General features: G+C 45.1%; 1 protein-coding gene across 1 annotated transcript in view; it reads right to left on the bottom strand.

Annotated features, from left to right (window-relative positions):
* The window catches only part of LOC115087992 (dedicator of cytokinesis protein 2-like), a 1,829,205-nt gene that overhangs the window by 306,161 nt on the left and 1,505,023 nt on the right, over positions 1–18,021 (bottom strand). Inside the window, exons 30-31 of the mRNA XM_029595813.1 lie at positions 8,648–8,726; positions 3,040–3,140 (exon numbers count right to left, since the gene is read on the bottom strand). Coding sequence (XP_029451673.1) covers positions 3,040–3,140; positions 8,648–8,726 — 180 coding nt within the window. The remainder of the gene's footprint in view (positions 1–3,039; positions 3,141–8,647; positions 8,727–18,021) is intronic.

The raw sequence follows: 18,021 nt of genomic DNA, 5'->3' as shown, positions 1-18,021 counted from the left end.
GTGCAAGGGTATTAGATGCCCTCCACCCCATCACACCCTCCTCACATACAATTAAAATGTATGCATTTATACCAACATTTTACATGAAAAAGGACGCTCAAAGCACAGTCTTCTGAGGTAAAAATGTCACAATATGTATGTTATATTTACATGCACTGCTGTGGTGCCAACCAGAAAACCCTGCAAAAAAGCAAGAGGCACTTGGAACTCATATGGTATTAGGCCTACTGTTATGCGTTTTGGGCATGGGCATGACCCTCAGAGAGCCACAAGAAAACAGAATTACAATGCAATACATTTTCTATAATCAAACAACACTAACTGTCAGCACTCAAACAGCAATAACTCTACTTATGAAAATTAAAACTGCAAATATTACACCCCCTTAGGAAAACAGAACAAGCCAAGCTGCTATATAGATCCCTGCATACAAAGTACACACTATTGGAATACCTCACTTCAGTCACACATGCAAAAAACAGATAACCCTCAAATACAGAATAAAGAGACCATAAAATATAAATAGAAATGTACCAACAAAAACGGAACAGGAAACCTCAACAAGTGAAATTCTATATGAAATGCAACAATGGAAAAAGAGAAGAATTACCATTCCTCATAAAACAATAAAATTAGTAAAACCATACCAATAAAAAAATAATTTGAAACTAATGAATAGAATAGCATTCAAAAATAAAAACTCACCTACAAATTTTAAAAATATCAATCAAATATTTTAAATAACACATCAAATAACACCCAGTAATTAAAACTAATAAGGATTTTTTAAAATCCCTTGTTATCCATATCTAGAACCTTTGATTTCTAGAAGCCCTGAGATTGTCAAGGATTAGCAGGCAGAGAGGAAGTGGGGTCAGTCTCCTACACACATGCTATCTCGCTCTCTCTCCCACACACATGTTATCTCTCTCTCTCCCACACACATGCTCTCTCTCTCTCCCACACACATACACACATGTATGCTCTCTCACTCTCATACACAAGCTCTCTCTCTCTCCCACACACATACACACATGCATACTCTCTCAATCTATCCTAAACAGTCTTGCTCCCCTTCCTCTCACTTTCCAGCACTCTTGGTCCCAATCCCCACTTCACTTTCAGACACCCAATGCCCCAGCAGTTTTTCTCCCCTCTCCTCTCTCAAACACCCCATTCCCCAAGAGTCTTACTCCCCAGCCCCCACTCACCTTCCAGATCCCCACTTCCCCCATTTGTCTTGCTCTCCAGACCCCTCTCCCATCCCAGAAATCCCACTCCCCAGAAGTCTTACTCTACAGCCCCCTCTCCTCACTCAGACCCCCCAATCCCCAGCAGTCTTGCTCAACAGGCCTTCCTCTCCCAGACCTCCACTTCCCAGCAGTCTTGCTCTCCAGCCTTTCTTCCCCTCCCAGGCCACCTACTGTCCAGACGTTTGTTATCCCTCCCACACCTTCTCACCCATAATTCCCTCACTCACTGCAGGTGGCCAGTGCATGATTTCCTTAATGCTGCTCACCCCCCTGGGCTATCGCAATCCCCCTCATTCACCCTCCCTGCTCCTGAAGAATGGAAGGATCAGACCTTGCAGCGCGGGCTGCTTCTTCCTCCTCAGCTGTCGGCTCCTGATGATGTCATTCAGGCACCGGCAGCTGGGAGGGAGGAAGCCGCCTACGCTGCAAGGCCCGATCCTTCCATTCATTAGCGTTCATGAAATGATGAGCTGTCCCACTGCCACCAATGAGGCTTTTCCCATTGTTGGCGGCCCCTGTTCCGATGCCTATGAGTGGAAAAGCAGCGCGGCTCTGCCATTAACATCAGCGTGGCTGGCGGGCCGCACTGCTTTTCCACTTACCGAGGCCCTACGTGACGGCGGCGCTATGGCGCCTTTTGGTAGCAGCGCCTATGGCCGTAGCCATATTGGCCATAGGCACGCTATTACTCTGCACTCAAGCTCTGACACAGACACATGGACACAAGTTCTGAAGCAGACATACACTGAAGCTTTCATACAGACTCACATTCATTCACATGCACACAAGTTCTCACACAGACACATGCACACAGGTTCTCACATTCGCACACACACACATGCACGCACACACACACGCATATGGGGCTTTTTCTTTCTCCAGGACATGATGGGTTGGGCCCCACTGCAGCCCCCTCCATCCTCTTCACTTCGGGCCGTGGTGGGACGAGCTCCACCATGGCCCCCACTGGGCTACTCTTTCTTCAGCCCCATCACTGGCCTTTCTGCGAAGAGGTGGGTGGGAGCCAGAAAGCTGTGCGCACGCGCGCAGCTAAAAGTGGAAACTGCCACGGCCTTTCTTTGTCTTTGGCTGCCGGTAGGCTGTGCTACGGGGAAGCCCCGGCCTGTCTTGCTACCACCATCGCCGCCGGCAAGTTGAGCTCCGCTGGCGGCCCCTGCAGCCTCTCCTGCTGTTGCCGCCCTCCCAGGTGTGCCGCCCTGTGCAAATGCACGGCGTATGCACATCTGGTCACGCTGGGCCTGAGCAGCACATATAGTAACCCGGCAAGGAAAGTCCAAATGGCGTAGCAAACATAACCTTATGTGGGCAAGTAATGTCCATAAGGCAAAGCAAAGATAATCCAGAGAAGCGGGCTCTTCAGGAACAAGACAAGAAATAACAAGGTACAGTTACAGGAAGAAGGCAAGAAACAGCACACGGTCAGGCTTCAGGATCAGACTAGGTGAATCATACGGGAGTCCAGCTCATGAAAAGCCTGAAATACCCTGAGTCTAGGGTTGGATTCCTGTTGGACCAATTCAGGAGCATGAAGCAGGGCGAGCACAAATACAGAGCAAAGACAAGATACACTTACAGAAGAATCAAGGCAACAGTACGTTAGCTCAGAGACACTATCATGTGGCTGCCTCACCAGCAAAAGGAGAGGCCCCAGAACCCCAGGGCTGTACCCATTAGATGTTTTAAAAGTTTAACTGCCAACTGACTTAGCTTTGCGCTAGTGCTGCCGCTACTGTAGTTCACCAAGGAGAGAGCACCTCACACTCACTTGCAAAGGATTGCCGTGCGCTTTGCATGGGAAAAGTTCTCCAGCTGCAGAGACTCCTGGGTAAGGAAGGCCACGGCCAAGTGGAAGTAATTATTCCAGAGCTGAAAATGAAAAGGAAGAGAGAAGGAATGGTAAATTTCCATAAACCAAGCAGGTAAGAAAGTTACATCTTTAGCATAAAATTCCAGGCTTGATTTGGCCACTGGACAACATACATCAGAAAAAACATATATCAGAAAAAAAAAAGACTTGAACAGCAACTGCTGTAAAAGCAAATATCTGGTAAAAAAAAAAATGTTCAAAATGTGGATAGATGAACAACTGCACTCTAATTTAAAATAAATCCTAAGAGGGATTGGTTTTCAATGTACAATAACTTATACCAGAGGCCACCTAAAAGTCCATTCAGACTTACTTGTAATGAGAATATCATCCTGTGTTCAATGTTAAATACATCAGGAATATTAAGATTTTGATATCATCATCTGTATTGATATTACACAATTTCCTTATAAGCTTTACACCTACATACTAAGCAGAATAGTTCACCATTAATCTCTTTCCTTTCAGATTTCATCATCTTCTCGGATTCATGCCAGCTCCTCTCATCAAACTGTTTTCAAATCTTCAATGAATCTCCAAATAAAATTTCTCTACAAACTTTATGTCTGCCTTCATTTATTTTGTACCTACTCAAAGCGGATTATCAGAAATGAAAGGAGCGGAACATTGGAAACAAGTAAACTTTAGATTTCATTTTATTTAAAATATCTAGGAGGACTTAATGTCTGTCTCTTCATATCTTTGAATTGTTCCAATTACCTTAACAGAGGGTTCAGCAAGCCTATTCTGTGCTTTTTCTTCTATTCAACTGGTTCCACATTTCTCAACATAAACTGATATAATTATGTTACTTTGCATGCAAACAGTCAGGAAAGAAGAACAATGAATTGCAACTGACAGCAATCCATTCTATATTAAATGAGGAAATCAATCCCATGCTTTATTAATTCTCCCAGCTGCCTTTCACTTGAGTCTTAATTTTGACATGCACATTAAACACAACAAATGGGAGGAGCTAGTGTGGCTCTGATGAGAAGGTGGTGAAATCTGAAAGGGATCAATGGTGGACTATTTGTAGATATATGCTAATAAGGAAATGTTAGAATATATATCAATATAGGCGATGATGTAAAAATCCCTAATAGTCCCATATCATAACCCTGTGCAAGTGAAGACATCATCATTTGACATACGTTTGAGCGGACCTTTAGGTGAGTGCTGTCGCATATAAAGCAGCGTTAGATGTTCCTCTGCAAATCAGATCCCCTCTGCCTGCACACTGCATGTTTCCTCTGTGAAGGTATGCATGGACAGATATCTATCTTCTATAATAATAAAGTGCTGTAAACACGAGAAATACCATTGTGGCAAGAGGAGCACATAGCAAAGCCAAGCACATCTGCTGCTGCTGCTACATGCAGTGTGAGGTGACAAAGAAACCACGCAGGATGGGGTGTTGTGTGTTGTGGCACACTGCCATGCATGGGGTGTGTTGCCAGCCCTCTGCAGCAAGAACTGACACCATCCCATGAGGTAACACCCCAGCCTTTATTATCATCCTTCACTTTTATGTTGGCTGTGCAAAAACAGAGACAAAGGGCCTTTGTTTGCAGCACCACCGAAAGTAACCTTTCTGAGAGTTTCATCCCTGGGTGACAGTGTTTAATAAACACTATTACTGCATCCCCCCCTACCTCCTGTCCATAACCCCTGCCCCCATCCAGTTATAGATATTGCAAACTACCCAGTCTAAAGTAAATGCATAGCTTCCACACCTTCATATTAAAATGCAGCTGAACCTGGTCCCACTGTTATCACTAATTTGAAATGAGTTTCTGAAAGAAAATATTTCCAGTTATAGCGTTAATTAACAATGTTCTTTTGGTATCCTTTTAGTATGAAAAAAAAATAGTTCATAATAGATAAATTAAAATACTTGGCTACAATTGCCTGCTCTGTGCTTCTTAGCTTTAGTGAACTGCATTTACAAACAAAACAAAACAATTAAAAGTATTTCCCTACAGTAATAACAATAAAACAAAAAGTAAAACTTTACTGCAAGTAAGGCGCTTTAACTTTTTTCTCTCTCTCTCTGTCTGTCCCTCTCTCACATTGACTCCCTCTCTCTCTGATTAACATTCATGAAAATTATTGGCAAACCAATTGATGCACATGTTGGTGAAAGTTAATTGATTCATCAAGGACTTTTCCCATAGACACAAAATGAGAAAAAATAGGGGGAAAAAAAGCCTTACTGAATTGGCCTCTAAGTGGTAAAAAAGAAAGAATTATAAAGTACAGCAGAGAAGTAAAGACAATGCCAGAACTCTGGTAATGCTGCATTGATATGTGGGGTGATTTTCAGCAGGGCAGGTAGTTTGAAGGCACCCACGGTCGGATATCCACACATATTTACAAAGGAAAGCTCAATATAATTATATATAACTACAGGGTGGCCATTGGAAAAGTAGCCCGCCTCAACTACCAGTGCATTGGAGGCAGGCCACTTTTCCATGGGCTACCCTGTACAATGCAACTTACATTTATATATCACAATCCTTCAAAAGGGAACTCAGAGTGGCTGAAAACATAATAATCAAACTTCTGTAAAACAAAACATAACACATCTGCAAGATCTATGGGTACAAAAACACTAAAGTACCCACAAACTTTGCACTTACTGCGCCAGATTTTAAAACATTCGTGCACGGGGTACATTTGTGCACGCTACCTGGCGCGCACAAATGTACGCCCAATTTTATAACATGCTCATGCAGCCACGCGCATGTTATAAAATCAGGGGTCAGTGAGCGCAAGGGGGTGCACACTAGTGCACCTTGCACATGCCGAGCCCTCGAGGAGACCAGCTGGCTTTCCCTGTTCCCTCCCCCCCACCTTCCCCTCCCTTCCCCTACCTGTCCCACCCCCTAGCCCGAAACCCCCCTCGTACCTTTATTTCAGAAGTTACGCCGGCCCAGCGGCAGTGGAGGCCTCTGGCCCCGCCCCACCCTGCCGATGCCCCACCCTTGGACCGCCCATTTTTTCAAACCCCGGGACTTGCACGCATCCCAGGACTTTATGCGCACCGCCGGGCCTTTTGAAAATAGGCCCGGCGTGCCTAGGGCTTTTAAAATCTGCCCCACTTTGTTTACAGGTGAAGTCCACCATGGGAAATTGTGCATGGGGATTTGAAAATCCCAGCGCATACTTTCCGTGCTGCGCCCGCCCTCAGGACCACCCTCTTGTTTTCCAAGGCTAAATCTAGCCTTCGTTTAAGCTCTGAGGAGAGCATAAGTTCCTACCCTAGGCATTTCCCTGGGCAATACTTCTTAGTTACCCAGGGAACTTTTGAAAATTGCCCTCAATAACTTTGTGCCGTAGTGGTCACAGATTTCTGCACGGTTTTCTGCTCCAGCTGGTGTTTCCCTGAAGATTGTGGGATAAATTTTCAAAGACTTAGTCTCCTTTTATGCATGTAAAAATATTTTTAATCCATGTTAGTTATACAGTATATGGGTAAGTGGATTTTCAGCTGCCTAAAGCTATGCACATGTTATCACAATGTATATAATCTCATAAACCGAGAAACATGATCACAAAATAGACCATACGGCCTATCTTCTCTGACCATCCACACAATTGCTCAGATTTATGATCCCTACCACTCCCTCAGAGATCCCCCGTGCTTGTCCCATGCCTTCTCTCAGTGGAGTCCAACAGCTCCACTGAGAAACTGTTCCATGCATCCTCTACCCTCTCTGTAAAGAAATCTTTCCTCAGATTACTCCTGAGCCTACCCCCTTCCAACCTCAGCCCATAAGCTCTCATCCTAGAGTCCCCTTTCAATTAAAGGGACAGTCCTCCTCTGCACTGCTAGCTCTGAGCTTTTTATATCTCCGCTATCTCGCCTTTTCTCAAGGGTGTACATATTTAGATCTTTAGGTCTGTCCCCATATATACTTTATAATGAAGTCTACTGACCCTCTGGATAGACTCCATCCTGTTTATATCTTTTTGAAGGTGCTGTCTCCTTTATTGTACACAATCCTCTAAAGGAGGTCTCACCAGGGAACTATACAGGGTCAATATCACCTCCTTTCTTCTCCTGACCACTCCTCTCTCTATGTACCCAAGCATTTTTTTTGGCTTTTGCCATCGTCCTATCTACCTTTTTGGCCACCTTTAGATCATCAGATAACGATTACCCCCAGATCTTGCTCGTGTTTTGTGCTTTGAAGAATTTCACCCCTATTCTTAGGTAACACTGTTTCTTAGGAACCTCCCAATACTGGAATTCTCCCCATAATAAAACACAGTGAAAGCGAGAAAGCTGTCACCACAAGGGGATTATGAGGTCGGTTTTCGTACTCCCCACGGTGCATGCCGGTGCTGAGTAAACGTTTACAAATCTGGCAGTGGGCAAGTATGTGAGAGGCGAGCTTTCCTTAGGTAAGAGAATGCCTCCTAAAGAAAGAAAAACGTGCCAGGAGGTTTTCTTCTTTGTAAGATCAGCAAAACAGCACTACTTTTATTGACAAGGTAAAATGTAGCTGTAAGCAGCCAGCATCTCAAATTGCACAGAAACAGGAAGCAAGTTGGTAAGCATACAGAAAAGTATGGAAGTCCCAGTAGCTCAACACAGTTCAGTACTAGCTAACTCAAAGCACCAAGTACCACTGGGATTCTTTTCCCCATGTACTATGCAAGTGCAAGGTGTGTGGAGTTAAGAACATATGGGGATTTAAAAATGAAATCTCTGCGGGCACTTTGCCAGGCCACTGTGAACTTGCCCCTGGCACCGCCCACAGAAACCATTTGCAAATCGCCCTCCTATATGTACAGGCACCTGTGTGACGGCACCATCTGTCTGCAAGTATTGCAGGCTTGTAGAATTGTGAATGTAATATGTGCGTCACTTATACAACCATGTTTACCTGTCTCATGTAATATGTAACATACGTGCATATCCTGTGCAATGTGCATCTAATGTCCGTGTAAATGTACTCAGGGGCAATTTCGAATAGCCCGCGCTGTTTGCAATGTACGCAGGCGTTTTTATCCTGCATACATTACAGCACATTTTCAAAGGGAAACTCTCACATTGTTTCCCTTTGAAAGCTAGCAGCTGCTAAGTATATGTGCTAATAGCACCTGCTTCCTTTGCACCTCCTCTCTGTATGGGCGATCCAACAGGGACAAAATAGCATGTGTACATTTGAAGATCCTAAGCACGCCCCCGGAAATGCCTCTTTCTAACCCCCCCGAGAAAGACATATACTGTGAAAACTGGTGCTGGCCAATTTTTAGATAACCATTTGACCTGGTAAATGGCTGTGAAAGCTGGCTTCTGTAAGTGTAAATGAACATGTACAGTATCTCTTTGAATGTGTGATGTGTGTGCATGGAATCTGCTCTTGCAAATGCCGTGTGTGTGCATGTTCTGTATGTGGACTACACATTGCTATTCTGAATTCTTGACTCCCATGGGGTGTCTGTGAACTCCTATTGTCATAAACTCTCAGTCTTTGCCCCGGTACCCTCTTACCTGCAGCTCGAAGTCAGTGCTGCTCAGGAACATTTTGGTCAGAGTCTCAGAAAACTGCTTTATGGCACGAAGAAACTGTCTGTAAGGAAGAGAAACAAAGTGTCAGAAGCAAGAGAACCCGTGCAGAGGCAGGGATTAAGGCCTAGTTTAAGTTACCATGTGATTCTCTCCCCCTGAAAGAGGGCAAGATGGACAATGTAAGAGCCGGAGTGCAGAGAGAAGGAGAAGGGAAAGTCAGAAAGACAACAAGGGGTGCACAGAAAGAAAGAGAGAGAGAAATAATAAGGGGTACAGTCAGAAACAAAGGGAAGGAGAATTAGGGATGTAAAGAGTATGAAAGGAGAGAAAGGAGAGTGATGGAGAGATTCTCTTCCTGTTTTAGTGAGTTACATAGTAATATAGTAATGACGGCAGAAGACCAAATGGTCCATCTGACCTGCCCGGCAAATTTTTCATGGCAGTAACTGCCGCTCCATGCAGATTACTCCTATGTTTCTGTTAAGGATAGTAACTGCCGCTCCAAGCCGGTTACCCCTGTGTTTCTGTTAAGGATAATAACTGCCGCTCCATGCAGGTTACCCCCATCTTTCTGTTAAGGATAATAACTGCCGCTCCATGCAGGTAACCCCTATGTTTCTGTTAAGGATAATAACTGCCGCTCCATGCAGGTTACCCCCATCTTTCTGTTAAGGATAATAACTGCCGCTCCATGCAGGTTATCCCTATGTTTCTGTTAAGGATAGTAACTGCCGCTCCATGCAGGTTACCCCTGTGTTTCTGTTAAGGATAGTAACTGCCGCTCCATGCAGGTTACCCCTGTGTTTCTGTTAAGGATAGCAACTGCCGCTCCATGCAGGTTACCTCTATGTTTCTGTTAGGGATAGTAACTGCCGCTCCATGCAGGATTGGAAATGTGTACATCAGCCCATGAGTGAAGATTTATGTAGGGTCCCACTAGGATTGTTATTAAGGAGTGTGGGCTAGACACAAGGTCATACAGTGCAGAGTAGAGGAAAGTGGTTGGAAACTCACCTTTTCTTGTGTGCTTTACCAGATCGAGGGTAATCTGAAGCTGTTTTAAATTTATAACTCGTTTTAATTTAATGTTTGTATATTCTGTTAAAAATATATAATCTGTTTTGTCTACTGATGTTGCATTTTTATGTAGGTAAAACTATGATTTGCTGAGATTTTTGGATCAGCAGAAAATAAATATCGCAAATAAATAACTAAATAAATAAACAAACCATTTTTGCTGCAGCATCCCCACTGGAGGCTGATACAATGGTTTATTCCTGGTTCTATATAAAAGTGTCTATGTGGTTGAAAGGCTAGGAGCTTTTTCTTTCAGTTTCCTTCACAGAAGAGGCCCAATTTATTTACAGCTCTCAGTCATTTAAGTGTCTTCCCTTTGTGTGATTTTGTTGGGAGGATGTTTTACCCCCCCTCCCCCAACCTATCTACCTGAGAGAGAGACAAAGAAGAGATATGTAAAGACCTGAGTTTTTTCAAGTCATAAATTAGGTGTCCCTTAGTCCCAAAGATTCAGTTGCCAGTTCAGCAATTGGTCGCTAAAGGAGTGGATACCCAGCTGGTCCCTTAACCAGGAAGAATGAGGAGGAGGAAGTGAGCCACCACACTGGTGCTCCCTAAAAGCAAGCAGCTAAGGAGCGTCTGAAAAGTATAAGAGGAGAGGAGAGGAAACAATAGAAGAATTCAAGATCAGGCAGTGGATTCCAGCTATTTCAGGGGAATCCCTAAGGGGATAGGATGACCCTTTCCAGTTTGTCCCAAGGTGGCTTCAGATTTCATCCAAGAAAAGGGACCACAGATTTACTGCTTTTAGTTATGCTAAAGAGAAACAATGATAGAGTTGTACCAAGTGCCATATTATCCATGTTAAACTACTACTTCTGAAACATTTTAGGCTGGAATGCCATCATAGTGTCCAGCTGCTTTATTGGCATATGAAAGTTCAGAATATACCAAAAGCCCAGGGCCTTGGAAGGTTATCCTCCCCCTAACCTCCACAAAGCAGGCAGATACAGAGAGAGGAGTAGGACTTATCCCTGGTATTGAGTGTGTGCCCTTCCTCTTGGGAAAAGCCTGAGGTGGGGGTATATTTATTTATTTTGATTTCTTATCCATCTTCCCAGATCAATATGGAGAAAAATGTAAAAACATCAGCCAATCTTAACACGGGCTAATAGACACCACAAAATGAAGATGGAGAGCTGTCAGCTAAATGTAAGGTATAAGAACATAAGAAATTGCCATGCTGGGTCAGACCAAGGGTCCATCAAGCCCAGCATCCTGTTTCCAACAGAGGCCAAACCAGGCCACAAGAACCTGGCAATTACCCAAACTCTAAGAAGATCCCATGCTACTGATGCAATTAATAGCAGTGGCTATTCCCTAAGTAAACTTGATTAATAGCAGTTAATAGACTTCTCCTCCAGAACTTATCCAAATCTTTTTTGAACCCAGCTACACTAACTGCACTAACCACATCCTCTGGCAACAAATTCCAGAGCTTTATTGTGCGTTGAGTGAAAAAGAATTTTCTCTGATTAGTCTTAAATGTGCTACTTGCTAACTTCATGGAATGCCCCCTAGTCCTTCTATTATTCGAAAGTGTAAATAACCGAGTCACATCTACTCGATCAAGACCTCTCATGATCTTAAAGACCTCTATCATATCCCCCCTCAGCCGTCTCTTCTCCAAGCTGAACAGCCCTAACCTCTTCAGCCTTTCCTCAAACGGGAGCTGTTCCATCCCCTTTATCATTTTGGTTGCCCTTCTCTCTACCTTCTCCATTGCAACTATATCTTTTTGAGATGCAGCGACCAGAATTGTACACAGTATTCAAGGTGCAGTCTCACCATGGAGCAATATAGAGGCATTATGACATTTTCCGTTCTATTAACCATTCCCTTCCTAATAATTCCTAACATTGTTTGCTTTTTTGACTGCTGCAGCACACTGAGCCGATGATTTTAAAGTATTATCCACTATGATACCTAGATCTTTTTCCTGGGTGGTAACTCCTAATATGGAACCTAACATCGTGTAACTACAGCAAGGGTTATTTTTCCCTATATGCAACACCTTGTACTTGTCCACATTAAATTTCATCTGCCATTTGGATGCCCAATCTTCTAGAGATGTGAGCCAGTCCTGGGTTTTCAAAGTTATGAATGAACCAGTTTTTATTAGAGCAAAATCTGATCTGAACCTTAGAAGATAAAATATGAAGAAATGAACTAGACAGACCATTTGGGGTGAAACCCGGATCTCCACTGTTACTTGACTTGGATCTTCTTCACCAGTTGTGACTATGAATATTTATAAATTCACACTTAGATTCAAATTGAAATCTATGAATATTCTCCAATTTGTTCTGAATATGGTGACTCTTTGGGATCTCCGCTAGATAACCTTAATCACAGACCTGGGTAGAGAATGGAGGATTGGAGCAAACCACTTTCTACAGCACCCCTACGTGGTTGCTGCAGTGGGAGGTTCCAGCTTGCTGAAGGGCAGGCTGCAGCACAGAGCAGTGTGGCATTTGAGTCTGCAGTCAGAGGAGGAGGAAATGTTTTGCTTGCTTGGAGTTATCCTATTCTTGGTGTGCTAGGCCTCACAGTTAGGGTTTTGCAATGAATTGGAAGGGAACAAAAGAACATAAGAAGTTGCCATATGGGTCAGACCAAAGGGTCCAATAAGCCCATCATCCTGTTTCCAACAGTGGCCAATCCAGGTTATAAGTTCCTGGCAAGTACCCAAACATTAAGTAGATCCCATGCTGCTAATGCCAGTAATAGCAGTGGCTAGGGATGTGCAGAGGGATGCCATACGTTGCATTCGGGATTCGTATTCATCGAGGGGCAGATATGTTGCATTCGGAAAGGGGGGCCCCCGATACGTTTATACGTTAATTCTTATTCGTTTCCCGGCTAAAATTAAATTAACTACAACCCCCCACCCTCCTGACCCCCCCCCCAGACTTACCAAAACTCCCTGGTGGTCCAGCGGGGGGTCCGGGAGCCGGCCATCCATTGCTCCTACCATGTGACAGGGGCTGACCAATGGCAATGGTAGCCCCTGTGACATAGTAGGTCAAAGGCTATCGGTGCCATTTTGAATACCGGCAGCCGAGGGTGTGAGTGCAGGAGATGGCTCCTGGATCCCCCGCCATGGAGTTTTGGTAAGTCTTGGGGGGGTCAGGAGGGAGGCGTGCGCATGCCTGACTTTACAGGATTTAAAGGGCCCGCGGTGGGGAAAAACCCCGTGGTGCCCTTGGATGACATCACATACTTAGGCCTATAAAAGGCCCTTGCTGGCGTTCATTCACTGCCTCAGTCATAGGACCCACTACTCCTGAGTAAAGCACATTGCTTCTAGCATTCCTGTCTTCATTCTTCATCCAGTTTGTCTTCAGTCCTCGTCCAACTTGTCTTCTGTCTTTGTCAGATTGTCTCAGCCTTGCTCCTGCCTGTTCTTGTCCTCGCCTTCCTGCCCTGCCAATCTGTCCCTTGTCTCCTCCCTCGGATGGATATTTGGTTTTGACCTCGGCTTGGATCCTGGACACCACTGACCGCTGCCTGCCTCTTAACCATTGCCTGGGCCTCGGACAGCTCTGACCGCTGCCTGCTTCTGACCATTGCCTGGACCTGGCATATGCCTGATTGCCGCCTGCCTACAATCCAAGGTTAACCAAGGATCTTCGCTTCTGCCATCAACATAGAACCCATCTAAGTCCTGTCGCCCTGGAACCCAAAGGCTCCACCCGAGGGGAATAAAAGTTGGTATAGGTGAAGATCCTGATGGGTCTCTGCTTCGCCTGGGTCCGCCTGCCAATGGTTAGAAACTGCAGGGCTCTTCCCTGCAGGTACAGCCAATCCTAACTCGGTCCAAGGGTCCACAGACACAACATTTTGCATTCATTTGAATGCAATGCAGCTTATAACATTCAGGGACGGTTTTAGGAATTTGCCACCCCCTAGGCAGTATTGGTGCTTTCGTCCCCCATCTCCTGTAAGGGGGTCTGTTACAGGGCAGCAGGCTCTCTGCTGAATGAGTTCAGCAGGGTTGGAAGGGAGCAAATCTTAGCCAGCCTGCTGCCCCTAAATGTTTGTTGCCCTTGGTAGACATAATGAGTGCCTATTGACACATCTAGGGCTGATAATATTTCTTCTGTGTTAGACTGATTTCTTTTTTTTGTGATAAAGGAAACACCATTCATGTGCACTAATGCACTTTAGTAAATAGGCCCCTAAATTTTATCAGGTGTTCCAGAAACCGTTGAACCTCACAGCACCAGAAATATGTGTCCAGAGTAAGAGTCCAGGCACAAATAAATGAGTTTTACTTAAGAAACGACAGCATTCCAGAACATATACCATTGTTTGAGTTAGCTAAATTCCTACAGGGGACTGAAACAATATTGTTCTGGGATGCAGCCTGTAGCTCCTGTTATTAAATTTGCTTAGTGCATGAAATCTGGGGCCTCTGGACCTTTACACTTCAGACATTTTTGGCTGCTTTCTCTTGTGCTGGGCAATTGTGAGTCTCATATGAATGCATCAGCAGGGTGTGTCTGCCCCCTCTGACACCCGAGTTAATAAATAGTGCAATTCACAGAAGATCATTCTTTTTAGGCACAGCATTCACACAGCTGAAAAGATAACATGTTCATTATAAAGAGAACTGAGAACAATTACTCTAGAAGAAAATGATCTCCAAATACTGTCTCTCCATTTCTGAAGGGGCAGCCTCCACATAGACCCCAGTGTCCTCCCAACTCTAGACCTAACAAGAGCCCATCCTCCCAGCCAGAGGCTCTAGTGTGGGACAAGGTAGGGCTTGGGTTGGGGCTAGAGCTGGGGGAGAAGCTGCTGAAGAAGTTTCGCCTTTTTGTTTCTCCCCTGCTGCACTCTCCTTGGTTTCTTGGATCTATCATAATGCATGTGTGACATGAGAAACCAAGAGGTCCATATTTAAAGGGTTTGCCCAATAAGTTCTGAACTTAGCTTGACAAACTACAGGTTGAAAACCCTGCTGGTTTCACTGTCCATGACTTATCTGTCTGTTAGATAAAACCTTAGCTGGATAAGTCAGGGGTGGTCCAGGGTAAAGCAGTTATTCAGCTAACTTACAGGGTCATTTATCAACTCGCATTATGGAATTTTCACATGTATTAAGGTGTTTTTGCATGCAACAATGCAAATTTTTAAAAAGAGGAGATATGGGGAAGGAGTCTCTGTCTCTCTCTCTTTTTTTTGTGGTAATACCTATGGAAAGCACTAAAATAACACACTGTGTGATAAATAGGCTATTACCATAAAACACACTCTTTTTTATATTGCACGTGATATTTACTGCTTTTTGATAAATCTAGGCCTTAGCTGGATAATGCAGATATTCAGCATTATCCAGCTAAATGGGTGATTCCTCAAGCCATTAGGGCTATGATGCACATTATATCACATATATATCATGTGATGGATGCATATTTTGCATCTCCCCATTCAGATACCCTGCCCTACTACAATGACCTTCTTTGCATGCGATCTGCATGCATAAATAATGCAAATATATGCAAAGAGATTCATGTATAGTCAATTTGATTTTACTATTTTATCACAGCCATCTGAAAAGGTGGTGTGTGTGTATCAGTCAGTCAGTCAGTCAGTCAGTTTTGACCCTTGTCTCACTCTGGGGCTGCCTTGTCCCAAAAATGTGAAAAAGAAAACTCTTTAAACAGCAACAGCATCTTCATCCTCTTCCCCCCATGTCCACCCAGAAGCCCCCCTCCCAAGTCTGAGAAGAACCATTCCAGTTCATTAAATTAACTTTAGGCTCTGGTCTCCCACCCCTAAGACAAACATCAAAACTTCCATCTGCCAATGACACTAAAGCCCCCATGATAGTGAAGCCCCTGTTAAACAAGAAAATTAAAAAGTTGGTCTTGAGCCTGTCCCCTTCTCTTCCCACCCTTCCACCTGAAAGGAAAAAAACATTGTAGATTCCTGGCTCCCACCCTCCCTCTTCCACACCCTCCAGTAACTTAAATCAGATCTTGCGTCCAATCCCCAGACCTTACCCCAGTCACATGGCTGAGACAAGGTCAGGTCGGCACCATCTTAGAAAATGGTGCCGCCAGGGCTGGGTGCGCCCAGCTGCAATGCGGGATCTGATTTAAATTATTGGGGGAGGGGGATGTGAGAAGGGGGTTCAGGGGGATGGTCAGGACACTACAATTTCGTTTTTTCCTTGAGGGTGAGGGTGGGTGGAAACAAGACCAATTTTTTTTTTAACACAGGGGTTTCAGTGTCACTGGGGGGGGTTGGGGTGGGGTCTTGACATTGGGAGCTTTGGTATCAGTAGGGGGTGAGGGGAAGGGTCTTGACATCAGGGGGCTTCAGTGTTACTGGGGGGTACGGGGAGGGGATCTTGAAATTGGGGGCTTCGGTGACACTAAGGGGGGGGGAGAGGGGGTCTTGATATGGAGGGGCTTTGGTGTTGATAGGGGGTGCGGGAGGGGGTGTCCTGGGGTTTGGGAAGATGGGGCTGGATCCTCAAGCTAATTTCATGGAGTGTGGGGGCTTCTTGATGGACTTGGGAGGGTTTCTGGATGGCCATGTGGGAGGGGGGAGGGGAACCATCGCACTGTGCATCTAAAGTGTTTTATATTTTACATTTTGGGAGTTGGGACCATTTTGACCGGTGGAACAAGTTTGAGATGGGAGTCAGCACAGATCTCCACTCAAGCTCCACATTTGGCGCGACCTTGATTTTTCGAGCTAGCAGCTCTTTAAGCTGATGGCAGTTCTGTGAAGTTGGGGCTGCCATCGCATTAAAGGGCAGCTTACCGCATTCTTTTGTGCCACAGTGTTTGGCTGCGACACATAAGAAGACGCCACTCAGCCGCAATGCTCTTCCGGGGGAAGGGGCCCCACTATTGCGGTGACAACCGCCTGCGATAATGGGACCCTTCTGCAATTAAACATAGTGGCTTGGTGACTCTAAGGGTAAGTTTGCTGGCTAACTGTGAGATTGCCTCGGAACAGCCCTAAAATTAGATGGATAAACTTACCAGGCTAACTTTTAGATAGCTGGGTATATTCGGAAGGGATGTGCAGAGGGTACGGATTCATCCGATTCGGTATTCGTATTCATCGGCAGGCAAATTCGTTGTATTCGTCCAATGGCGCCCCTGATACGTTGATACAGTTCCCATTAAAGTCAATGGGGGAAGTATTTGCAGCCAATATTTGGCTGCAGAATTGGGGTTTTCTTATCAATTTTGATGAAACTTCTGGGGAGCAATCATCAGAACAACAAAAGAGCTCCAAGGTACTTAGACTGTGGCAAAGTGGCACCAAAGTGGCATTAATAGCCTAAGGCACTGTAAAGGAGCAAAGGGGTACCAGAAGTGGCAAGAGTGCTTTAACAGAGGCACAAAGCAGCAGCGAGAGTGTCAAAAACACACCACAGCTTCAAAAGAGAGCACCGATAACAGATGCATGAACCCTCAAAGACAGCACGACAGGCAAAGCGGCAAGACAAGTGGCATCAACATCCTATAGCACAATGAAGGGGGAACATAGCAAGCAGAAAGACTAGCACCAACACACTGAGGAACCATGATAGTGGCAAGAACACCACAAAGAGTTGAGTGAGTCATCTGGTGTATGGCAGCAAGGCAGAGTGGCAGAAAGTTGATAGGGGCAAGACAGGCTGGCAGAGTTGAGGTAGTCAGGTTGTTGTGGTGTTGATAAGGGAAAGACAAGGAGGCAAAACAAGACGAGGCTCAGCATGTGGCGGGACTGTCAACTGGGCGTACTCTGCACCCGACCCGTCTTGAAACAGGGACCAGGGAGTCTAACATGAGTGCTAGGACCTGAAACATGATGAACTATGCCTGGGTGGGGTGGAGCATCTGCGGGTGCAGATTTTGGTGGTAGTAGCAAATATTCAAACAAGAGCCCCGGGAAGAGTTTCCTTTCCTTTGCGCAGGAAAGGGATCCCTAGAATGGGTTTGTCCCTAGAGTGGGGGTGTTTCCATTGGCATCTAGTGAGCTCTCGCTGGTCTTTTAAAATCTGGTGGAGATACACAAATGAGAATTTTCAAGGCCGAGGCGGAGGAAGTTACCATGTAAACAGTGGTTCAACATAGGTCAGAGGGTAGATACAGGCTTGCTACACCCGGGGAGAGTTCCCTTTCTTTTGCGCAGGAAAGGGCTCCCTAGAATGGGTTTGCCCCAGAGTGGGGTATTTCCGTTGGCGTCTAGTGAGCTCTCGCTGGTCTTTAAAATCTGGTGGACGTAGCAGATATACAAATGAGAATTTTCAAGGCCGAGGCGGAGGA

The sequence above is a fragment of the Rhinatrema bivittatum genome, chromosome 1, assembly GCF_901001135.1.
Source record: "Rhinatrema bivittatum chromosome 1, aRhiBiv1.1, whole genome shotgun sequence".
NCBI classification, from domain to species: Eukaryota; Metazoa; Chordata; class Amphibia; order Gymnophiona; family Rhinatrematidae; genus Rhinatrema; species Rhinatrema bivittatum.
This window is presented reverse-complemented; position numbering and strand designations above follow the sequence as displayed.